At 37.3% G+C, this 24,964-nt stretch overlaps 1 protein-coding gene across 1 annotated transcript in view; it reads left to right on the top strand.

Moving 5' to 3' along the window:
* Positions 1-24,964, top strand: part of CAMKMT (calmodulin-lysine N-methyltransferase) — a 514,533-nt gene that overhangs the window by 399,403 nt on the left and 90,166 nt on the right. The window contains exons 5-7 of the mRNA XM_019516343.1: positions 17,801-17,861; positions 20,758-20,812; positions 21,863-21,926. Of these exons, the coding sequence (XP_019371888.1) occupies positions 17,801-17,861; positions 20,758-20,812; positions 21,863-21,926 (180 nt within the window). The remainder of the gene's footprint in view (positions 1-17,800; positions 17,862-20,757; positions 20,813-21,862; positions 21,927-24,964) is intronic.

The raw sequence follows: 24,964 nt of genomic DNA, 5'->3' as shown, positions 1-24,964 counted from the left end.
TTTGCTAAAAAAAAAAAAAAAAAAAAAAAAAAAAGCCATATGCATCTTGCGTGCTATTGTTCAGAGTTTATAACTATAAAATGTATACTTTCTGTTACCTTTTGTATTCACTGTTAATTGCAACCAGTTCGCAAAAAGGGGGTTACTAAATGTTTTTGTTGGAGCATTACAAAATTTATTTTGAGAGAGAGGAACAACTGGTGTTGTGTTTTTATGTTTCCAAAAGAAAAAAATGTTGTCATATAGTAAGTGATATAATGTGAACATTCTCAACAGCTTTAATTTATGCCTTATGTTGGTCTTTAAAGATTTTTTTAAATCTCTCTTTTGAAGCATAAGAAATAGTTGAAAGTTGGTAGTTTTCCATCACTTTCTGGAGTTACTTCTGCTTTTTAGTGCACAGAGAAGGTAGTTACAATCACCCAGGTTCAGTGAAGTGCAAAGCCAAATTTCATACTTAAAAGTTCATTTTTTGTGTTTCTTCATGCTGCAAAAAAAAGCATTGTTCAGGGGGAGAATGTATTTTCTCAACACTTTGGCTCTTAGATGGTTTGTAAAGATCAAACATGTAACTAATGAAAGGGAAAGGAAGGACTGTTAGCTTTATGCCTCAGTTAATTAGTAACTTGTAACAAAAAGGTAATGTATAGAACATGCCGGTTTAGAAAACTAATGACAAAAATGACTGTATACACTTCTAAATAGGGGAGAACTTCACATTCCATTATTGTACAAATGTGTGTTTTGGAAGCAGACTAGATACATATGCTATTTCAGTAAATTTCAGTATTGTGCATATTATCAGCAATATTCCAAGTTCGTTCAAAGCAGAATGCAAGCCACTCTTGCCTGTAAATAAACATCAATCTGACTGTGCAGGATGATAATTGCTCTGCCTGCACTTCCTTTAGAACCTACTGATCTCTGCTAAATGGTCGGTAAAGCACATTTTTGTACTAAAGTCAAGCACTTCTAAAATATAGGAAACCTTAGTTTTTTCATATTCATTTGTATTTTATTTGAAGAAAGTTCATACTAAGCTAAGTTGCATAGCTTTATTAATGTTCTGAAATTGCCAAAAATAAGGTAGGTTCCCCTTTTTTGTCCAAGGCAGCTCTTAAACAAGATTTCTTCTTTCTTTTTTGGAATGACGCAGATTGTTATGTGTTGGGATATAAAGTAATGGACTTTAAACAGAAGACAAATTCACTAAAGTGAAAGTGATTGTGATAGTTCTATAGTTCTCTAATTCTCTCCACCCCCACCCCCCCAGTGTATGTAAAACTGACTTTTAAAGTGTTTAGTGGCTAATGGATCATGTAAGGTCAGTACTAGCCATAGCTGTTATGGCTATTATTTTCTCTTTTCATGGGAGGGTGCTCAGCAAAATGAGATTGTCACGGTCTTTTTTTTTTTGAGAGGACAGCGACAGACAGTTAAAAGCCTCTTCATGTAAGGATGTTATTTCATAAAGACACCAGCACTGGATTATCCCCTTCACTTTAAACTTCTGCCAGCTTGTACAAAGAGATAAAACAAAATAGCCCCAGTCCCAGGGGTGGAGAAGTGCTGGCCAGATCTGCCCGTGTCCACAGCTTTCATTTTGATTAGTCACATGTGAGGAAAATTCACTTAGGCTGAGAGGTAAATTTAATACCAGTTATGCCCATGCTGTTCATATCACAACCATTTTCACATGATGCCACTTAATTCCCTAAGAAGCAGAAAGGTAAATCGGTGGCTGGCCAGCTAAGGTGTCATAATGCATTAGGACCAGGGCTCGCTGCAGGGGATAATGGTTCTGATTGCTGTTGACTCATGTCTCCACCAACTGCCTCATGTAAAATAAGTGACATTTAAAAGGCATCAAGATGTGAGAAGAGGTAAAAAAAAAAAAAAAAAGAAAGAAAAGAAAAAAGGAGGAGGAGAAGAAGGAGCAGCATAGTAAGAAACTTGCTACCTGAGCATAAAGTCCCTTTTTCACCTTAAGTGGTATAAAATGATAACTCAACATGCCATGGGTGACCTGTACTAAGGTTTTAACTTCCTGTCTTGTGTTTTTAGAGAGAAACTGTAAAATTGCTTCTGGGAACTGTTCCAACATGTTATCATTTATTTCCAATTTAATTTTTTTTTACTTTTATTCTTTTGCCCTTGGATATCGGTCTATTCATCTTTTAAAAAGCTTAAGGCTGAATCAACTTAGGCAGTGGTATACAACAAGAGGCAGCCTAGTCTCTGAAGGCCCATTTAAGTCTATTTTTATAAAGAGAATCAAATTCCAGTTTACAGTAAGCATATGCTTCAGTTGACATCTGTTTCTAAGACTTGGATGCTTTGTTTGCATAACAGGCACCAATAAATGGCCTTGTTTTAAGTCTGCTCACTCAGTTGTATTTGGGTTGTTCAGCTGGGGATTTGAGTTGCAGCTGATCCCCTACCACGCATAGGAGATAGGAGAAGGAAAAAAATCTGAAAAATGCAGTCCTATTTATTAATGCAGATTTTAACATTTTAAATGAACCACTTGCCCATCATTATATGACAACCAAATCCTTGTTTGCTGAAGCAGAAGAGAGGAAGGGGTGTGTTTCAAAGTACTGAATTAAAGATTATAAAAGTTTTTTTGAAAAAATTAAGTTTTCTTATTGCCACCGGTGTCTCGTTCAACTGAAGGTATTCAGAAATGGTAGGGATATGTAAGTGATATAAACTCAATAGATCACATATATTTACTTTGGCAACCCATTTAAGCACATAACAGAAAAACATTTCCTACTAGTTGTATTAAAACATATATGTTTTCCCTTCATAATTCTATTTTCTTTCATTAAAATAAATAACAATAAATTATGATATTTATTTACAATATTTATTTAAAATATCTCTGATATTTAAACATATAGAGAGATATATTTTATGTGGGGATTTTATATATATTATTTGGAGATTATATATATCTATCCCCTGATGTTTTACAGCCTAAAATATATTATGAACACAACTTATCTCCAAGCACTTAATCTGTGAGAAATAGAAATAGGTATATTTTTTGTAGGGGAAGGTATTGAATGAATACTTATTGAAAGTACACAAATATATAAATTGCTTCTATAACTTAGAAAATGTGGGCTATGTTGATTCAGAAGTTACAGGTTTCTGTGACAGTATATTTTCATAAGCAAAGCATTCCATAAAAAATACATTTCAGCCTAACCTAGGAAACACCTGGAAACTACGAAGAAACCAGTTCATATTATTTTTATGCATAGTAGGTATCTGTAGTGTGTTTAAAGCAGTAGTGTGAACACTGATTCTCTTTAGCATGCTGAACTTTGTTTTCCTCTTTAAATTATTGTATAGTGCTCTGTAATAGTTTACTGAATATGCAGCATGTTTCAAGTGGATTTACTTATCAACTTTTTTCTAGAAGTACCAACAACAGTAGTATGAAATGTATCTACTCCATTTACTCTTATCCAGCGCACCTACTTTCTTTTTCCCTTTAATTTTTATATATGGTAAAAATTTCATTGAAGAGAGATTTTAGATGACAGGGCTGTAATTTTAAACCCAATAGAAGAGGTGTAAGCAATTTGAGCTTAGCTGAAGCATAATCTTAGGTTGTCAAGAAGAAACCCATTCTCCCTATGCTAATCAATCAGTATATCAACCGACCAATCATCTCCTCAGCTTAGCATATATCCTAAGGTTTGATATATCTATTAACTGCCCATCATGCAGCTGGTCTCTGGTTGATGAGATTCCCCCTATCTTGGCATTTGGAGGCAGACAACTGAGCTATCACAGTCTCGGATAAATACCAAAGTGAAGATTTCAATCCTGTTCCTGAGAGCAAAGACAATCCAGGAATATAGAGCATGTTTTCAGAAAAGAATATGTAGAAAATTACATTTTTCCAACATTTTGTTATGTGTAAAAATTGTATATATTCCATGGATTTTCTAAAAAACCAACAGGAAATTACTTTTTTGTGATTGAAAATCTGGCAGTAAAAACAAGTACTGGAATTTGTTGTTAACTGCTAATTACAATAGAGGTGACACACAAACAGCTGCTTGAATAAATACAAATGACTTTTTCCCATATTTAGAGCATTATCACTTTACTGGTGAAGGAAAACAATATGAAAACACATTGGCACAATAAATTTACTCCTGAAGAAACAAGCTTAGATTTCAGAAGATTGCAAACCTAACTCTCCATTTTATGTCAGATGTTCAAGTCTCATTGAGAGAAGACTAATTTAGTTATTGCACATCTATTTGTTAATATGTGAGCTTGGCATGCAGGTTCCATGTACAGTCTCAAGATATCCTTGACTGAGAAGAGGTGCAGAAACAGATTTATTACACGTTGGCTTTACATTTACCGAAAGTCAGAGCATACCTCAAAAAATGAAGTGGCCTAAGTTAGATATTGAGAAAGCTTGATATACTCAGGCGGTGATGACCATGTTGCTGAACATTGCAAGATGAAATCTTCATACTCAAACCACAATATCTGAGAAATATTTGGCCAAAGTAATTCCTGGGTGTAAGCAAAGTATTCCAATGAAGTCAGTGTAATTGTGCCCATTTTAATTAAAGCTGGGTTTGATTCATTAGGTTCCAAGGCCCATCACTGATAAAATTATAAAGCTTTTTTTGGTGAGTATTCATGATATTAGTTAGAGTGTTCTCTACACTTCCAACTTTTTAAGCTAGATATTAGAATGGATATTGTTTATACCAAAAGCAAAATTTGTTATTTATCCTCCGCTGAATTAAATTGCTACAGGCTTATAATTATTTGCTTTAAAGGACTTTTAGGTGAACCAGAGGTTAAGACAAAATAGCCTGAAATCTATTGTCTGCACAGAAAAGCAGAATAAGCCCGCAAAGTTAATTATAACCTCATGCATTTCAGTCAAAGCACATTGCAGCAGTGTTCATGCAACTCTAGAACTTCTTCTGCTGAAATCTGGTAGCCAAATAAAATTTGGAGTAAGTATTTTGCTCGTTGCATCAGTTGTAGATTATGGAATAACAGTGTGGTATATTTAGGCCCAAATGGTTAATTTCATCATAGTGAAGTAAGAAATATGAAACCAAGTTATGAAAAATATTTGCTTGTTTCTTGAAAGCTAAATCTGCTGCCATTCTTTTCATAGTTCTAACTCAGTGAATTTAAAACTTCAAATAATCCTAGCATTAATTTCAGTAGGAAGCTACATATGCACTGAACACAATTTGCCCCAGATAGCCTTGCCAATATAATACTGCTGTAATGAAGGCTATCTTATGACTGTTTCGAACATTGGTCTAGATCATCAGCAGATATAAATTGGAGTAGTTTCATTATGCTGCTGGAGCTACGCTGAATTATACCAGCTGAAAATCTGGTCCACTAAGTGCCAGAAGGAGAGCTCTGGAGATTGATGTGTATTCGTTTACAAAGCAAGAGGCAATAATAATTCAAGTTCTCTTATACTATCCCATAAAGTTATGTCAAATCTGACCTAAAAGAAACAACAGCAGAGGTCTTCAGACCTAGAAGAAGGAGCAATGGTCTCAAGTTGCAGCAAGGGAGGCTGAAGTTGGTTATTAGGAAAAACTTTCTTACTAGGAGGGTGGTGAAGCACTGGAACAGGTTACCTAGAGAGGGAGTGGAATCTCCATCCTTGGAGGTTTTTAAGGCCCAGCTCAACAAAGTCCTAGCTGGAATGACCTAGTTGGGAATGGTCCTGCTTTGAGCAGGGGGTTGGACTAGATAACCTTCTGGGGTCCCTTCTAACTCTAATTTTCTATGATTCTTGGCCTTTGGCAGAAGAGTATTAAATACTTTCACTTACTGAAAATGTTAATGTTCTTGTTGTTCTAAGTATTCTGTTCTAACTTTAGAACTAACATGGATTAAAGTTAATTAATGTGACCACCTGTCCTTAATTGGGCAGGACAGTCCTGGAATGGGATCATCAAGTCCCGGTCCCAGGCTGCACAACTCCGGGACAGCATTTATCCTGGATTTGCAGCATTGTGGAGGGATCCAGCCTGCAAGGGGCTGCCAGAAGCTGGATGCAGAAGGTGCCACATGCATGTGTGTGCCCACACACATGCATGTGGCAGGGAAAGAACCAGGCAGCCTGGAGAGCAGCTCCCTGCAGGTCAGTCTATGGGGAGTGGAGGAGGCATGAGGGGGCAAGACTGAAGCTCTCACAATGAGGGAAGGAGTAGGGTAGGGGCTGGGGGTGCTGCCCAGCCAGGGCAATGCATGAGGCTCCAAGGCTGGGGCCAGGAGCAAGACAGCCACAGGCAGCTTATCCATGGAACGTGAAGCTTGTGGGGGTGGGTGGCTCCCTGCCACTTTGCACACCCCTGGGGGGCAAGGGGACATGTGCCCCCCCCAGATTTGTGTACAGGGTGGAGGTGGATGTGGGCTGCCCACTGTGGACTTAGGGCTCCCTGCCCTGCTACTCTTCCCCCAAGAGCTCTATGCCACCATAGCAATGTGCCCCCAGGCCACCTGGCAGCTGCTGGGGTGGTGGCAGTTTGCAGTTGTGCCACCCACTGCTGCTGGGCAGGTAGGGAGCACACAGCTGGTGTAGGGCTCTTGGCGGAAGGGCAGCAGGGCAGGGAGCCCAGGGCTTGCAGTGGGCAGCTTGCATCTGCCCCTGCCACGCTCAGCTCTGCTCCAGCTTTGTCTCCATGGGGGGAGGGGGGGAAGATGGGTATGTGTCCCACCTTCCAATTTGGAAAAGGTGGTCACCCTAAAATTAATACATATCAGGAAGTGGTTGCAAGTGATTCACCCCTATGTAGAGATCCTACCCAAGGAACTTTGTACCTCCTAAATCACAATTAATGATGTAAGTGGGGGCTTGTATAGGTTTTCCAAGCACCTTCTGCAGTACAACATTGACAGCATAGCCTTTCAGAAATAATAGACTGTACCATAATTTGCAGATACCATGAGAAATGGCCAAGCCTGATTAAATACGAAGATCTGATGATTCTATTAGTAACACAATGAGATATCCTGTTTCATTCGGCCAGTGCATAAAGGCTGCAAATATGTTATGTTTTGCTATAGCGGGGTGAGGCTTAGAAAGGTTGCATCAAGAGACTGTATACTGACTTTCACACAATTATTTCCATACCAAAGAGGTGCAAAGGCAAAGACCAAGCACATAGTTAAATGAACAGTGTAGTATATGGTTTAGTAACCACTGGAATCTTTGGCCAAAAATGTCCCACATAAGAGAAACATAGGGAATCATATAAACTGCTATGGTCCAGGGGCTGTCACATTTATTTTTACTGAAAAAACAGGTACTAGACATACTCATCTGAGGCTCTGGACTCTCTTCCAAAACATTAAATACCATTTCCTCTAAAAATCCCTGAAAAAACCCACATTAAATTGAGTACTAGCTTCTCCACAATCAAACAGATTCATTCCCCAAACTTCGTCATGCCTATGAAAAAAAGTTTAAGTATAATCAAGGGCTGGCTATGTGGCTAGTCTATGGGTTGTGAGGATTCTATTTTCTCCTCTATAGGTGACCCACCTTTTAAAAAAAAAAAAAACAAAAAAACTTTTGAGCAGTATTTTGGATTTCATCCATAGATAGCAGCAAACAAGGACTTTTGCAATGGACTAAGATGACATAGAACGCTTTCAGCTGAGATAAATTTAATTGGATCTATATGTTACTGTGAACTCTGGTTATAAAAGTACGTATTTAATTGAAGACCCTGATGGTAGGCCTAGCAAGAACTCTGAGAAAATTCTCTTTTGTTTATAGGACTTTCTGTTTGGGAAGCAACTAAATATGTATGAACTTGGTACTCATGACTACACATTTAAATGGAAAACGATCAATTCAGCTATCATAGAATATTTTCTCGCCACACTTCCCAAAATGAGTGCTCATTTAAATCAGATATAAAAACCCAATGGCTAATCCTAAATTCAGGTATACTACCACTCCAGCTAGGCAGATTGCTAGTTGATCATGCTAAGATGCTCTCTTATCCATTATTGGATCTGAAAAAGAGGAGGATTAAGAATTATCTGACTTCTCAGTTAATGTGCAAATCATCTAAAAGCTCAGCTTAGCTAGGTCTTAGAATGCTGTACAGCACTAAAATAATAATAATGTCTTAGAATTTTTAATAACTTAAATATGCAGAATCACACATTAAAGTTCCATTGGAAAATAAAGTTTTATTGCTAGTATGCAAAATAGCATTTTATCATCTCTCTGATATTATAATTATATATGAAAATCTTGTACTTTTATTCAATTTTTGTATTGCAATTAAAAGTTATCACTTGGACCAAATTTGCTTTGCTGAAACTTAATATGGAAAATATATTACTTTCAGAAAACAATTTTTAAAATATATTTTGAAAAATTACGTTAACATTATTGTGTCTCTAACAAAAGAATAGGGAGCTAAATATATCTTATGAAATGTAAATATGTAATGAAAACTAGTTTATCTCCAGTTATTAATTTTCCCTAATATTAATTTCTAGGATTTTTTCCCTTTATATGTTGCAGAAAACTATGTTGAAAAGATTGAAATAATTTTGTTTCCGTATTTTCAAGAGACATGAGAATACGAACCAGAGGACGTGTTCTTTATGTTCCATCTTCGCATATTTAGGCTAACACTACAGTTTACTTTTTCAGTGTGCACTTTATCATTTCCATCATTCTGATAGGTATACATCCCTTTCAAAATCTGTGGAAGTATTTAAAAAGAAGAGAAATTGTTAGGATTTCAAAACCCTATTATAATGCATTTTCAAATATGTCAGACACATCTTTGTTAAAATTAAACCAAGGATTGGTTTTGAGCGAATAGCCCTATATCCTTACAGATGCTGTGGATGGATGCATCTAAGCTGCTTATTATATTGATGGGTTTTGCTGCTCTGCAGCAAATGAAAACAGGCAGCTGCTTCCTCCATCAAAGCAAAAAGCAGCCTGAGTTTTTATTAAACGAGTGTTCATTTCTTCTATTGCCAAAATTCTTACACAAAACAAAAGAGCAGTTTTAGCACATTATTGCTTAACTAGACATGAACAACTGACAGCAAGTGATAAGCCTGTCTGCTTTTCACAACTGGTAATCATTTTTGGAATAGATGTTTTAATATAGTTGAATATAAAATTTTGTAATTTACATCTACAATGGTACATAAATTTATAGATCCAGTTTGTTGCAGGAGAATGAAGGCTATAATCACAAAAGGTTTGTTCCAGTGTTGTTTAATTTTTAATGACTATTTGAAAACCAGGTTAAAAAAAAACCTAAATCAAATTCGTTCGTTTGAAAAAAGGTGGTAAAAACAATCATACAAGTAGGTTTGTGCAGTTTGTCGATTTTAAGCATAGACTAGATACCACTACATTTACAGCTTTTACTTGTTATGGCATTTCCACATCAGTTCCACTGAGCCTCTTAAGTTTGTGCTGTAAAAGAAATTTGCAGATTGCAGACCATCATGTTTCCCTCCTAGTCATGAATAATAATGAGGATGAAAGTGAGAGATATAGTGCTGAGGCCATTTTGCCCAAGCTGAAGATCTCAGCCAGTGCTTATACATATTTTTCAATGATCTGAATATCATAAATTCCTTTTTAGATTGAGAGACAGACAAGGGTTAGTATCAAACCTATGTGGAGGGGGGAAATGGTAACATGTATTTCTCATAGCCTCGATTTCTCTAGTATTTGTCTACCTTTTCAGACTCACTTATGGTAGATCCTGCTGTGGGAAAGTAAGATAGCCATTCTCCCTTCACTACTTCTCTTTGCAAGACTTAGGAAAAAGGTAGTCAACAGTTGGCATAATTAGAAAAGTTTAGATGAACACCTTTAGGAAAAACATGATATAATATATTGATTAGCAACAGAGCCAGTTTGTCAAATATGATCACTATGAATAGCTTCTTTAGTAAAAATCTGGATCTTGACACATTTTGAAAATTTGGCTTCTAATTCCATATTCAAGCACTTTAATGAAACCAACTCTTCTTTCAGAATTGCTAGGTTCTGGATTTCCCATTGGCTTTCACCAAAGGCTTAAATGTTGCATTTAGGTGCCTAAATTTAGGCAGTTAGTTTTGACAGTGTCATTATGCACTATAATATTGGCAAAACAGTAACAGCTGTTTCCATCATTTCCTTCTATACATTGCCACCCATTCCATTTTAATAAGCTGACCAAGTTCCTGTGTTCACATTATAGTCATAGTATTTTCAGATGAAATTTCATTCCCCTACTCTAAAATTGTGTGACCACTGATAACTAGTATATTCATACCAAGTAGTAACTTGTATCTATTTGTCTTTTAAATATGCATTCCAATTAAAGTGAGCTACTAGACATAACAGATAAGTGAATGGCCTTTTATTTATGAACCATTTTTGTATGATACTTGAATGAATGAAAATGAAATCTGTGGTTCTGTCTTTGTTTTGAGCATGCTTTTTAGCGATGTTACAAAGTGGGGAGTGGTTCAGACCAGTGTTTGGGAGATGGTCAGAGCTAGAAAGATTTTGGAAGTGTTTCCATAGCAACTTACTATATTGTCAAGAAAAATTATTCAGAAGTGGTAACAACACACTTTGCTGAAGAAAGGCCCAAAAGGCGAATATTAGGAGTGTTGCAGGTCAGAAGAACGAAGCAATAACAACTGTATAGGAAAACTTGAATGCTCTTTATCCACTTTGTATTTAACTGTTCATTCCTGTTTCATATTTTTTTTCTTATAAATAAATTTAATGCCCAGCAACCAGACAGATTAATAGCACTGGCAAAGGCCAGACATAGTACTAACAAGTATCCTACAGTATTTACTATGCAACTCTGACACCGTACCTTGGTTTTGATCTATCACTATTGGCTTGTACTATCATTTCTTGTCCTGTCTTAGGCCTCTGTTGAGTGTGCTGTGCACTGCCTTTCTTGCTAAAGTATGCAGTATTGCTTCCCAAAAATAGAGATTGGTATGAGACCATTAAATTCTTTCACCAAGCTCATTTCACAGCCAGTGTATCTACCCTGATCAAGGCAATGCAATATCAGGTACCTAAGCAAGCCCTAAACAAGATAGCTTGCAGGGCTGTGTGAAATTTCAACAGGTGTTTCATTTTGAAGCTGTTTGAGTGTGTTTTGAGCTCAAAACAGCAAAATTGAAATGAAATGAAATGAAAGGCTTCAAAATGGCTTCAAAATAAACACGGGCACTTTAAACATTTTGAAAGTTTCTAAACATTTAAAGTTTCGAAGCTGGGCTTGCTTGCAGCTAAACAAACTAAGGAGAGGGAGGGGGAAGAGGTGGGAAGGACTGCTCTGATATTGACATCTAGCTCCCGATTCGATTCCCCAGCTCTCTGATCACTTCCCCAGCTCTTCCTGGGGGGCATAGGCCCCCAATCTGCATGCAGGGTTTCAGCAGCCCATGCCGAGCACTAGGAAGACTGCAGTGCTACCGCTGGCCCCAGCCTGCAGCGGTAGCCTGCTGAAACCCAGTGCGCAGATCTGGGGACCCATGCCCCCTGGGAAGAGCTGGGGGAATCAGACAGGGGGCTGGGGAATCAAACCAAAAACTGGGAGAACATTCAGGTCCCTGAACACTCCCCCAGTTCCCAGTTCAATTCCCCAGCTCCCCGATCTTGCCTCAAGCTCTCTGATCACTTCCCTCAGCTCTTCACAGGGGGCACGGGCCTCCAGAGATGATGCGGGATGACAGCAGGGTGCTGCTGCCGGCTGGTGATGGTGACGGCTCTGGGCTATTTCGCCAGCTCACAGCAGCAGATCGGGGGGCCTGCACTCCTCCCAGGGAGTGCAGGCCCCAAGTTCTGTATGAGGGATGACACCAGGTTGCCATTGTTGGTAAGTGATATGAGTTTGCTTTGAACAGTTTGAGGTACAGTTTCCCAGAAACCCTTGCATATATCTCCTTGAAACCTGGCAGGCCTCATGCCCTCAGAAGAGGTTACCAGACAAAGGTATAGGCATTTTCATGATTTCCTATTATAGCCTATGGGCGAAACATCAAAATGCATCGAAACAGCAACACAATGAAGCAGTTTTGACTAAACGAAATGGAACAGTGCTTCAAAACAGCTAAACAAAACACTGTCCCTTCAAAATGGCAAAATGGAAGTCAAAATGAAACGGTACTGTTTTGCACAGCCCACTGTAGGCAGTATAGCCATGTTAGGCCAGGCAGAGCACCACTTTAATTTACCCTGCTTCAGAGCTAACAGTACCTGAGCTAGCTCACTTAAAGCTAGCTTGGGCATCTCTACGTGGCACTACTTTGTGCACTTGTAGGCATAACCACAGTCCATAGAACAGAGTGTAGCCAAGCTCAAATCACATTTTTCAAAGGCCTTGCATGGAGACATAAGTTGCAGGGGGGGGGCGAATGGATGATTTAAAATATAGAACTTTTCATTCAAAGCTAATGGGAAGATTTGTAGAGAAGTAACTTAAAACTTCAAATGAGTAATCAAACGTCTCATACTTAGAAAGAAAATCAAATGTAAAAGCTTCATAATGGGAGTGTGTACTGACACAGTTCTTGAGATAAGACAAGCCACACTAGACATAAGAGTGTGAGGTGACTTTACATAAACTTTGCAACTGTCATAAAGTGACTCTACATTAACTGTCCTGGGGCTGGATGGGAGCTGGCATAAGTTAGAAAGCCACAGGAGAACATGCACCCAACTGTTTTTGACTTCAAAAGCCTGTGCCTGCAGCTGAAATAACCACAGTATGAATATACATTGAGCACACATCTCACTTCCAGTCATATTTATTTCTCATGGGTTTGGCATAGACAGAAAGTAACATAGAACTGGCCCTTTATCTCTCAGGGATTCCCTCATGCAGAGGGAACTTAAAGCCACCTGAATTAGCTGTGTTTGATTCCTTTGTGCCAAAAAATGGTGCCATAATGATAGCAAGAATCAAGTCCCTTTTGTAAAGCTATATGCTAGGCATTCTGTCCTGAGTATAAACACATGTAACAATGAAACCGTTTCCAATTCACTGATGGAGAACTGGCTCACAATTGTGTGAACTGCTGCAAGGATTATCCATCATGTGTCCCTCTCTATTGATTGGTGGAGAGGGGTGAGGCTGTATGGCAGGCAGCCCTTGCAGCCAGTCAGTGGCTATGGGTGAGGGCGGCAGCCATCTTGACTTGCCCATCATGTGAGCAGGCCCCTCCCTCCTTGTCCCCTGGCGGACTGTGCAGCCAGTCCTCAGCGCCATGAGGATGGCTGCCTCCCTGTGGGGAGCCAGCATTTTATTTGTAGTATAGTTTTCTTTTTCTTTCCTGTGTATTTTGCGGATTTTGTGGCCAATGCCGGATTTTTCAAAATTACAGTTTTGGTAGGTCCCTATTGGGTGACCTGTGGCTGGAGGTGTTTTCACTTTTCTGCTTTCCCTTCTCTCCTAAACATGAATTCAATAAACTTCAGTAGCCCACAAATGACCAAAGTCTGCAATGTGGTTGTCTGACTTGGGAAGCAGAGGGTGCATGGACCTTTTTTGGTTCCCAGGGGTTAGGGGGCCATGATGAGTGGTCAAGTAGTGAATGAGGACACAGTTGTTAGAAAAATAGCTTTATTGTCCAACCAGTGCAAGGGAGCTCACTGATTTAAAAAAAATGCTAACCAAAGAGGGAAAAAAGTGGTCAGTAGAGTTCTGGCTGTATACCAGGGAGGCCAGTTGCAGCCACTGGGTGCATGGAGGCAATGAGTGATGCAGTGTTTGATGCCTGAAGGACATGCCAGGACAGACCCGTGTTGCAGAACATTTGGTGTCTATACAAAATACTGACCTGGTTCACAGTGAAACAGTTCAAAATAGAACTCAGTTTTCTGGGTATACTTTTGAACCATTCCAGGTGGCTTTAAACTGGTTTAACAGGCTTGGATGTCTGTCTGCTTCAGGTTTAAACCACATTTAAGCGATTCTAAGCGTTATGTGTGTCCATGCTCTGAGAATCTTCTCAAAAGATGTTACTTTTTTGGAGAAACTGTAACTGTTCTCAGTCTGTGAGCTTTCAACTGGGTGACACTAATTTTTAACATACATGGTTAAGAGCAAAATGAAGACCCAGTAAAAGGAGCCAAAGAAATTTATTTAAAAAATGGAATTAATTGACAATGGAAAGTTTTCTGTAACCACCCTTTTCTGACTCAATATATTTAATGCTGGTAACTGAGTGAAGATTGTTTTGGTCTGAAAATAATGTCCTTCATAATGAGGGTCATTTGCAAAGTATCCTGTTTAGACTTTCCAAATGTTGTTTAGGCCTGATATCAGTAAGGCTGCTTAAAAGACCTGATGCTCCATAGCTGCCTGACACAGAAGGAACTGAAGTAATTCATTGTCATTATGGTACAGTGACTTGGCCATGGGTACTGTGACAAAAGCAACTTAATTTAAGCATCCTCAGTGGTATCATATGTACTTTTGATGCTCTTTTTTCTATAGGATAATAAGGACCCTCTTTGGTTCAGACACAAAACTGGGAATCAGGAGATCTGAATTTTATTTGTACTTTTCTCACAAATGTACTCTGTGACCTTGAGCAAGTAACTTAATCTCCCTGTGGCTCAATTCTCCATCTGTAAAACCAGGATAATAGTATTTCATGATCTCATGGGTTTCTTGTGAGGTTAAATCCATTATTGTTTGTGAGGTGCTCAGATATGGTGATACAATGCTGAATGCTGTTGACATATGGTAAATAAAGAGTACTCCCTGCATCACCACCAGCCCAATCTAGTAGTTAAGGTCTCTTGTACCACTCCAGCAGAAAACAAGCATTTTTTCAACACCTAGAGATAGTATGCTGACAATGTGGTGAGGTTCTGCAGTAATCACTGTAAAAGGACCAGAGGGGAGGGCAGTAGATCCCCTATCCCAGGTTGGTGAGCAGTGGGGTGTTGTAAGTGTGCAAAGGATGATGCGGCACATATATTCTTTCAGAATTCTGGGAGACGTTTTACCTGTCAGCAACCCCGGGTCTCTCCCACCGCTCACTGGGTACTGTACAACCACACAAGCATAAATGCATCTTTATGGCTCCACTTCATGGGATTTCCAACATAGCCTTCATTCTCCTGTTTGTTTCATTACATATTCTGAAATCTTCCAGCACAGTATCTGCTGAAATGCCTTTGATCATTTACACTGAAGTTTTCAAGATGTTTGTTTTGTGAATCCAGAGTGCAGAGTTTTGTCCAAATCTGTTTCAACTGTTGCCTAATTTTGCCTGCCATCCAATTTTGTTCAGAAGTTGTACAATTATTATTGTATCTTCAAAGGTCCTAACCATGTCAGAGTATGGCCCATACTAGTTGCACAGCCAAATAAGTGTCTATCCAATCTTACATATGCAAGAATGAGAGGCCTGTTTTGGTTATTTTTATACTAAATATCATAGAAGTCTTTATAAAATTTTCAGTGAGGTGCGCTTGCATACTTGTGTGTTCACAGACTAAAGATGAGAAATAGTAGTTTTCTTTGAAGAGTTAATGTTAGATTTTAAAAATTAATGGGACGTTTGGCTTTATTGTAGCTGCACTGAGCATTTGTTTCTTTAACAGAAATGAACTATTTTATAGTAATGTAGGTCGCAGTGTTGAAAAATGTAGGTCAAAATGAAGGGGTTGTAGGCAGAATGCAAACTCCTCCACATGGATCTTTAAGATTATCCCTGTTTTGAAAGTAGTCAAAGAAGCTTACCTACCTGTTCAAGCAAGAGAAGCTTTTCCTTTTACTAAAATTAACAAAGGTATTCTTGCTGCTGGTTTCATGGCTTAGTTTATAGTACTGTGTGCTTACACCTTGAGACCTGGCTTGTGAGAGACCTGATTTCTGCTTCTTCTGCTCATGGCATTTTGTATCGGTATTGAGGTGATGCATCTGTAAGGCAGAGGGAGAGGTTCAGTGTTTGTGTTCCAGTGCATCTGGTTAAAGAGTAGCACTGTTGTTCAGAATATGCTTTTTCCTCAGAGTGATGGGGTAAGTCATGTACATGTGACTGCTTCCATGAGGGAGCTGGGTATTAACACTGTAAGAGAGCAGAAGAGGTAACTAGTGCCATGACAAAAGGATTTGGTGAATACTTTATGACTCCATTCAAACTGTTCTGTTAGTTAAAGCCACACTCAAGTGAGATACAGTTGAGCTTTTTTGAGGATAAGCCAGAAACCCAGATGCTCAAGGCCCTCTGCCATAAATACAAGTGTTTTTAAGATTCATTTGAATGGAAGGTTTTGCTATAGAAGTTTTTTTTTTTTTAATGTCATTTATTAAGTATTACAAATGGTTCTAAATTAGCTGCATCTTCACTAACCATTAACAACCACTTTTATGGCATGAATACCTACCAGTCAAATGCAAGCTTAACCATTGCTCGTATCATACGCTAGTATAATACCGGGTTATATATTGATTGGAAAATCTGTCATTTTAACATATTTCAATGCTGATAGATAAAATGCTGTAGGCTCTTGAGTATTTGTATCACTGAGGACTGGTTAATGTATGAATATTTAAGTTCAACCCTTGGCATATTTAAAAAATAGTCAATTTGCAGAGATCTAGTAATCTAAGTTACAGTGAAATATACAAATAAAAATTATCTTTGAATATATGTGTTGGATATAAACGCAGTACCCCTGATTAATATAATTTCTGTCAGCTAAAATGGTGTACTCATTGTGAGCCAAATCCTGAAATCCTTCTTGGCTTTTAGTTGTTTTCTACTTGAGCAAAATTTTCATAGGTGCTCAGGATTTGGCTTATTTGTCTTTGCTGTGAGTTTTATTTGAGGAAGGATTGAATGAAAACAGAGTAGCACCTTTGGCCTCATATGCAGATAGCGTCAGCTTTGGGTGGCTGAGGCCAGAAGTTGGATGGACTGAAACAGGAGATACCCTCTTTAGAGTAACAATCAAGCTGTGCAGTGATTAATAGGATGGAAGATTTTGGTTAAGTATGCTGTGAAACAAACCTGCTTTCATGAAATGTTCTATGATACTATTAATGCATAGAAAAAAAGACTTTCTAAAAAACCCCAACTATCTGAATTCTACAAAGCAAACTATGTAAGAATTCAGTTTACCTGTCAGAAACTTTCAGAACCATTGAAGGACCAAGTTGACCTAAACAGGCACAAGCTCCATTTAAGGCCAAGGTCCTGTCTTAACAAATCATGGAGCTATCCAGTGAGCTGCACATCAGTCCAAATTCTGTCTTATGGATGTTTACACAGAACTACTCTCATGACCACCAACCAAGGAGATCAAATACTTACAAATATTATTTAGTCACAAATCCATTAGGAGTTTCACAGCTGAACATCATTGAATATGAAGTTATTTTCTGTTGAATCTGATGTCTATCAGTAGTTACTGAGGCTGCAAATATAAGTGTATGGTATAAAATAGATGATTCTTGTAATTTGATTGTTCTTAGTGTTAAAGTCTTAATGGCAGTGTCTGACTTTTTAAAAAGTAGGCTGGTGAGGCGTAATCTTGCTGAAGTCCATATATCTGTTGCTGAGTGTCTGAGAAATACTGCCATTGTTCTTTACTGTATTCTCTGGCATTGCAGTCTATTTCAGAAATTTAAAAAATCCAGCAAACTATTGTTCGGTAGAGATATTGAAACAGTAAATAAATATTAACAACACCTTTCAGAGGGAAAAAAATCTATTCTAAAAAGCAAATATCTTTGTTTTATAGGTATCTGGCCTTCTGAAGAGGTGCTAGCTTACTATTGCCTGAAGCACAATCAAATATTCAGGTACAGAGCTGAACACAAAAGATACAATTCCAATCTGTTAGTTTTATTGTATCTGCATGGTAAAGATTGCTATGATTTAAGTTTTCAGATTAAATTTAAAATGTTCAAGGTGAAAGCATGTTGCTCTTAACAAAGAATTTTGAGCTGCCTTTGGGTACTAATAATGCACAGCAAGCTTTTTGCTATATGTCAAAGACTTTTGATTTCCACTCAAGGCATTTTATTTCACTTTGATTTTTGGGAAACAAAAGTGAAGCTCCGATCGATCAGTACTGATTGTGAAGGTCAGGAAAAATAAAAGACATTCTTTAAACTGACATCTATTGTGAAAGCAAGCAAAATAATATCTGATAAGGTACATCCCATTCGTGTTATATGGCGATGGGTGTATTTGTACACCTACTTGTAATGCTCTGTTAGCATTTTTGAAGTGTTCTACATTTTTATGTATGCATTTTTTAACCTTTCTGCAACAAGCCAGGTCAAGCATGCTGCAGGCATACATAAAAAATAAATAAAGCTATATATCCCTTTCCCTTCTCTGTGGGTGCCCAGGGCCCTGTAGTCAGTAGGACACCTATGGTTCTATTGTTTTGAGTGAGGGAGAAGGATTTGGGCTATAGAAGTTTCCCTTCGTCCCCCTGTGAACATGAGCTGCCTACACAACTACGAACAACTTTCTGAACATAGCATGGAGGCAGACTGAAGCAAACAGATCTGCCACTACTCAGATTCACCAGCCATTGACTCCTGACTTTATAAGGAGCTTCAGCTTGCTTCTGCAGATATAGACTGGAGCTTCTTAAATTTTATTTCCATTGTCATTTGGAGGCTTCCTCTGACCTTTTCTCCCCACAGATATATACCCAATGCCCAACCCAGCTATTTGATTTGGTTTGGTGCCCCGAGTTCCCCACAGCTGCTACTGTGGCTGCTACGAAGAAGTGCTACTGTGGGTGTGCATCATAAATCATTCTGTTCCATTTTTTCCAAAATAATTTCTATACAAGTCCTAAATTCTGGGCCTACAGAATCTGAAAACCCAAATATTCCATTAAAGCCAATGGCATTTTACTTAGTCATCACTTGATAGGTTTAGGCCTCCTAAACAATCAACTCTGAGTACCTACATTTTTTCAAATTTTAGTTCTCATTTTGTAAAAGTCACCAAATATGTATTTGCTCAATAGACTGGTATGATTCCAAAAGAGCTGTTAATGCTTATCATGCATGTTTGAATAAGTGCTCTCATATATATGTGTGTACATATATTATGTATTTGCATGATTGGTTCCATAATACACTTTAAAAAAACCCTGAGTGCTTGCTATATTTACTGCCTGGCTCGTAATTGCTATAAAGGAATAAATACTTATTAAATGCAAAATGTAGATTATAAGTGTTTTTGTTAAACACCATACCTGTACCATTTAGAAAAGCCAAAACCTAAAGAAAAACAGAAAAAAACTGACAAAATAACAATGAGGAATTTATTTAAATCACAAGGTGCAAAGAAATTCAGAATTTAAGTTGCAAATTTCTAAATTTCTTTAATTTCCTTAATTACATTTGGGCTTTTCTTTGGCTCCAAATTATGCCAGTCCATAAAAGGATGATATTTACTGCTCTCTCATAAATCTAGATTAGTAGACTTTTTGCTAGTAAAGTGCACAATGTTTGAGAGAAATCCATCCCATCCCCAGATTGAGTGGCAGATTATGAAGATACAGCCTAGCCCATAAAACTCTGCTAGGGTAGGGGACTTATTTTTTAAACAGTGCTTACATGGCTGTCTGTGAAAAATGTTTTCCTGGAAAAAACATAATTGGAAATTACTTTAATGTGTTTGCAAAACAGGTTGAGTTTTCAATTTTTAATTTTTTTTCCCACCTCAATTTCTGTTTAGTCAAAAAAAAAATCTGTCAAAAACATTTCCATGGAAAGTTTTCTGTCTGCTCTAATCATTACTGCCTTCACTGCTGGCTAATGCAGTGTCATCTCCCTATCCCTTATTGAAGCTGGAACATGCCATGGAATTGGAGATGGGCCCAATGCAAGCCTTTTTTTGATGGCTCCACCTACACCATTCCCATTATGCAGACTATCTATGCAAAGTACATTTCCTATACATGGATAACACGTGTGTTATTAACACCTATGCACAATAGGCTAAGTTAAGAACAGCATGTCGGATTAGACATTCAACCTTAATGCTGAGTTCTATTCCTTTCTGTATTGAGAATAGACTCTTGACATTACCTTACCTTAGTTTTCAATGGTTTAACTATATGTTGTTACAGTGTTGTTTATAACAGCACTGCTATATTGTTTGTAGGTCACTCACAATTTTAAGTGCTAATTGAGGGAACTGAATGCTTCCTATGTAATTATTTTGTGTAAGGCATGCAGCTTGTTCTGAAATGTATTTTAATTTCTTAATATATAAAGTATAGATACAGCTGTGTGGACAGATGCATAAATAATATTAATTTCTCCATTTACTTCTTTAACTGTTTTTGCAAGAATGAATGTGGATTAACATTGTTATCCTTTCCTAACAATTATCTTTCGCTACTCTAGCTAGTTTAGTTCTAAAAGACAGCGCCATTGTCAAGGGGAAAAAAGGGAACCTTCTCAGATTTTTCAGCTCAGCGGTGGTAATGTTGCACTGAACACTAATGAGGGAACCCCCACTGATTTGCCTGCTTTGTGACTTTTCTATTTCATAATTATTTTTAAAACGCAAAACGACATGAGGTAGCCTAGTCATGTCTCTACAACTTCCTGGTAGCTCAGTTCTTACTGCAGATGGCAATTTGTTCTTGTAACATATATGTCTTTCTGACCATTTTCATCTAATTTGTATGGGTTCTACCATTTCCTTTCTCTCTTTCAGGGACCTTGCTGTGTGTGAGCTAGGGGGTGGCATGACATGCTTGGCTGGGCTCATGGTAGGTCTTTTCTCAATTCCAATTCCATTCAGAGAAAGGAACAAAAGAAAAAATGTTCCAGTGCCTCCAACTGCTGGGTCAGAGAACTGTCAACAGCATCAGCTGCGGTCAAGCTGCAGAGTCTTGAGAGACCTTCTAGATTGACTTGCTTTCGTATCATATTGATTTTATGGTTGCCTCGATGAGCAGAAACATTTTACCTCAGTGTAGTCAATATCTCTTGTTGTGACATTCCAGGCCACGTACGGTCTGTCTTTCATTGCCATAGCTGAAGCATTTTTTTTTTCAGATTACAGTCCCATTTGCTAAGATACAGGAATAGCCTGGCGAATCACAGTTGGAGCACCATGATATAGCTGCTAATGTTTTGCCTGCATTATTACACCAACAAACATGATCCAGAGCTCTCGGTAATTAGATTCTTTTGAATTAGATTGGCCATTCAGGAGCGTCGTTCACCATTCTCTGGGTTCTGAGTCATGTATTCAGGAGATATTATGTAGCAGTGCAGTGCATTAGACAAGTTTTTATGTCTCTACAAATAAAAGCATATTGTTACACTGATTGGCATTTGACAAACCTGTCGCTCTTATACAATGTGTCGAGGTTACAGCCCAATGTGCGAGCATGTCAAAGCTCACAAAAAAATTACCCTTACAAAGCCATCTGCCTGCAATGCAAAGTTATATGAAGGGCATCAGGCAGTCAGACAGAAGCAAGCTGAAAGGCAGAGTGACAGCCTTGTATGATGGCTCTACTAGATAAACAGAAGCCCGCAAATGAAAGCCTCTCAGAATACCATCATCCGCTGTCACAATGCAATTACGGAACAGAATGATAGCAAGATAGAGGCTCCCGCAAATGGAATGATAAAAGTATTGACTGATTTGATTGAATGATTAAAATAATGCAGACATAAAATGAAAAAAGATTGAAGATTGTTACAGAGAAATAGGTGAGGAAGCATGATACTGAAGGCTTGTCACTCCTGTCTTCACTTCCACACAGACAAGCATATTTGCTCATTGTTTGCTGTGCTCTTTTTTTCAGGTTGCTATTTCTGCAGATGTCAAAGAAGTTCTGTTAACTGATGGAAATGAAAAGGCCATCAAAAGTATCCTTATTCAGATAGAAAACTGGTTTGTTGTGCTCATTCCTTTTTTACTGGCTGAGTAACAATTGATATAAAGAAAGACAGCATGGGGTATATTAAAAAAAGTCTCCTCCATAAGTAATTAAAAAATGGAAAGATACAGAATTTCTTGAACAGAGCTACAATTTTCCCTGTAATAAATTCCATACTTTCTTCTTGGATTAAAAAAGTATATGTTGGTTACAAGAAAGCAGCAAGGTACAGTGATAAATATTTGGCTAATGGTTAAGTGCTGAGAGATTCCATTTTTATATGTTGTATGTTATAGGAAGCACATCAGCAAACCAAATAATTAACTCCCCCTTGACATTTATTCTTTGTACTAGTGAAACTAGATCTTTTTTATACCAAGTCTGCCTTCAGATATTAATCTTTTATATTATATTATACACAATACACATGTACTTCCTAGTGCTCACAGTGTACATTATTAAATGCCTGGTACTGTGATTACTTTTAACTTACACCTGCCTATAAATTATCTATTTATTGTATTTAATCATTATCAGTTTTGAATTATTTCTCCTAACATTGGGGTATAAAACTACTCTCTTCCATGTTCTATTTTATTTCATTTCTGATATTATGTTAGAATAAATTGTTGTTATGCCATATGAATGTGTACACACAGTTCTGAAAATGAAATGTATTTGGTTAAGCAAGAGAGTGAGTGAACATAATTTATGGCAGTAAATATCTACAGTAGCACAAGAATGATATTTTTAGTGACTATTAGTAGCTGTTGGAAATTGAGAGAAAAAATGGAAGAAGATATATGTTTACTTTTCTTCCTTAGTAATTTTTAAATTTGCATTTTAAGGCAGACTACTTGTTCAATTTTGACTACTGTAGCATCAGAATTATTTTGATTTATGATTTATATATGTGTGTGTGTGTGTGTGTGTGTGTGTGTGTGTGTGTGTGTGTGTGTGTGTGTGTGTGTGTGTGTGTGTGTGAATACAAGCATATTGTGTACTTACTTTTTCATTAAGTTAACCTTTGTTGTGGCTTTTATTTAAAATGTGAAAAGTGAAATTACATAAAACTGTTAAAACAAGAGACATGGTACTGCAAGAATATTAGTTCACAGCCCACTTATATTCTTAGAGGTACTACTGCCAGCTGTAATTGTCTAAAATACTTTAACAATTTCATGGAGAAAAGTACCCAATCACAAATCATATACTTCAGACTTGAAAAAAGCCCCATGAATCTCTAAAAGACACAGATTTAATTCATGACTAATATGTCTTTATGAATGAGTTTAATGCTTCAGTATTGCATTATTTGGTGGAGTTTAATGTAACATACTATACTATATCAATTATATTCATATGACATTGTGGGGGAATATTTACAAAAATAACCTCCCCTCTTCCTACAGTGGGCAGCAGGGGTAGGAGATGTACAAAATCAAAATAGCAAAATAAGCTGATGTTTGATAAAGGATGTTTGTTTAACAAAAATGTCCCTTTCCCCACACAAAGTTTCATGTGGTTATAGTAATCATCAAGTTGCTAAATACCTTGTTTCAGAGATTAAATGAACACATCTAAACTTTTACCAAATTGCCAAAGTTCTTCTAACTCAGGGGTATGAACTAATATGTGCTAAAATTATTCATCCATTGTATTAAACAATTAAAGTGGTTTTGTTCCTCAAAAAGAGAACTATTAACATCACCCAATTAAGTCGCTTATGTTTCCATAATTTATTTAGGAAATATTTCATATGTCCTAAAATCACACAAGAAGTCATAGTCTGTATTCAGTGTATTAGTCTTTCAGAGAAGTGACTGATGAAAGACTGCCATAAGAATTTATTTCTTTTTTTTCTTAACATTTGGTACTCTGAAACTCAGGATTCAAAGTGCTTTTATTGTGCTAGATTTTACAATGGGTTTAATATAGCAGGATGCCAAAGTGCAGTACACTAAAAACTTCACAGTGTAGGTGGAATGCATTCTTAAAAGTGTGCAATAAAATTTATGTTGTATTTTATGGACTTCACTGATAGTTTTATGATCTGTCTTATGGTAATTTGCCTTTTGCATTCTTTCCTACCTATAATACAATTTTAGATCTGTTACAGCCACACTGACCTCACTGAAATCAGGGGCCTTCTGTTGCTACAAATGAGAATCGAATCTGTCCCAAAATGTTCAAAATAATAGAAGTAATGATTCATTTCTACTAACTTTTACTTTTTTATTCACCTGTTTTAATAGTTTTGTCGAATGAATCACCTGAAAATAGGTTTTCTATTTTGGATTCTGCTCTACAGAAATAATGTCTAGTATTCTGAGTTATTGTTTAGGTGTTATGGATTAAATAACCTTGTTTAAAAATTACTGTTTACATCTTCCCTTTAAATTTCTTAGGAAACTTAAATTATATCCCAGTCATACTATAATATCCAAAAATTACTTTCCAAAAACTAAAAATGGTTTTCAACAAAAAGGGGGGAAAAAATCACTGTCAGAAGCCAGGAAATCACCAAGCAAGCCTGCTAATTATTCTTAATGGGCAAGATGAGCACATTAAGAAACAAATGAATACATCAGTGAAATGTAATTGAAAATCAACCTGGCAATAGTGCATTGCATCTGAGAATCTGCCTTTGTATCATCATCATCATCATCATCATAATTATTGTTGTTGTTGTTGTTTTCACTATTCAGTGAGAGTAACAAACGGCCTTGCTTTGTCACATCTTAAGCTTTTGGGGATCTGATTTTACCTTAATTTTTACACTATTTATTTTATTTTCCAAAATGTTTAATTCTAGTTTTGGCTGTTAGATAAGGAAATCACTCCGTATGTTGTAAATGCCAATATGAAGATAGTATATTGAAACATTACATGACTTGCTTAACATACCAACCACTTGTTTAACTTTAATTTCAAATCTCTCTTCACTGTGCATTTAACGTGAAGCATTAACTAGTTTTATATAAAACATTCATATTTGATAGTGATTACTGATCCTATGATGTAGGG

This window comes from Gavialis gangeticus, unplaced genomic scaffold (assembly GCF_001723915.1).
Source record: "Gavialis gangeticus isolate Ggan-Ray unplaced genomic scaffold, GavGan_comp1, whole genome shotgun sequence".
NCBI lineage: Eukaryota > Metazoa > Chordata > Crocodylia > Gavialidae > Gavialis > Gavialis gangeticus.
The sequence above is the reverse complement of the archived record's forward strand: the minus strand, read 5'-3'. Positions and strand labels throughout refer to the sequence as shown.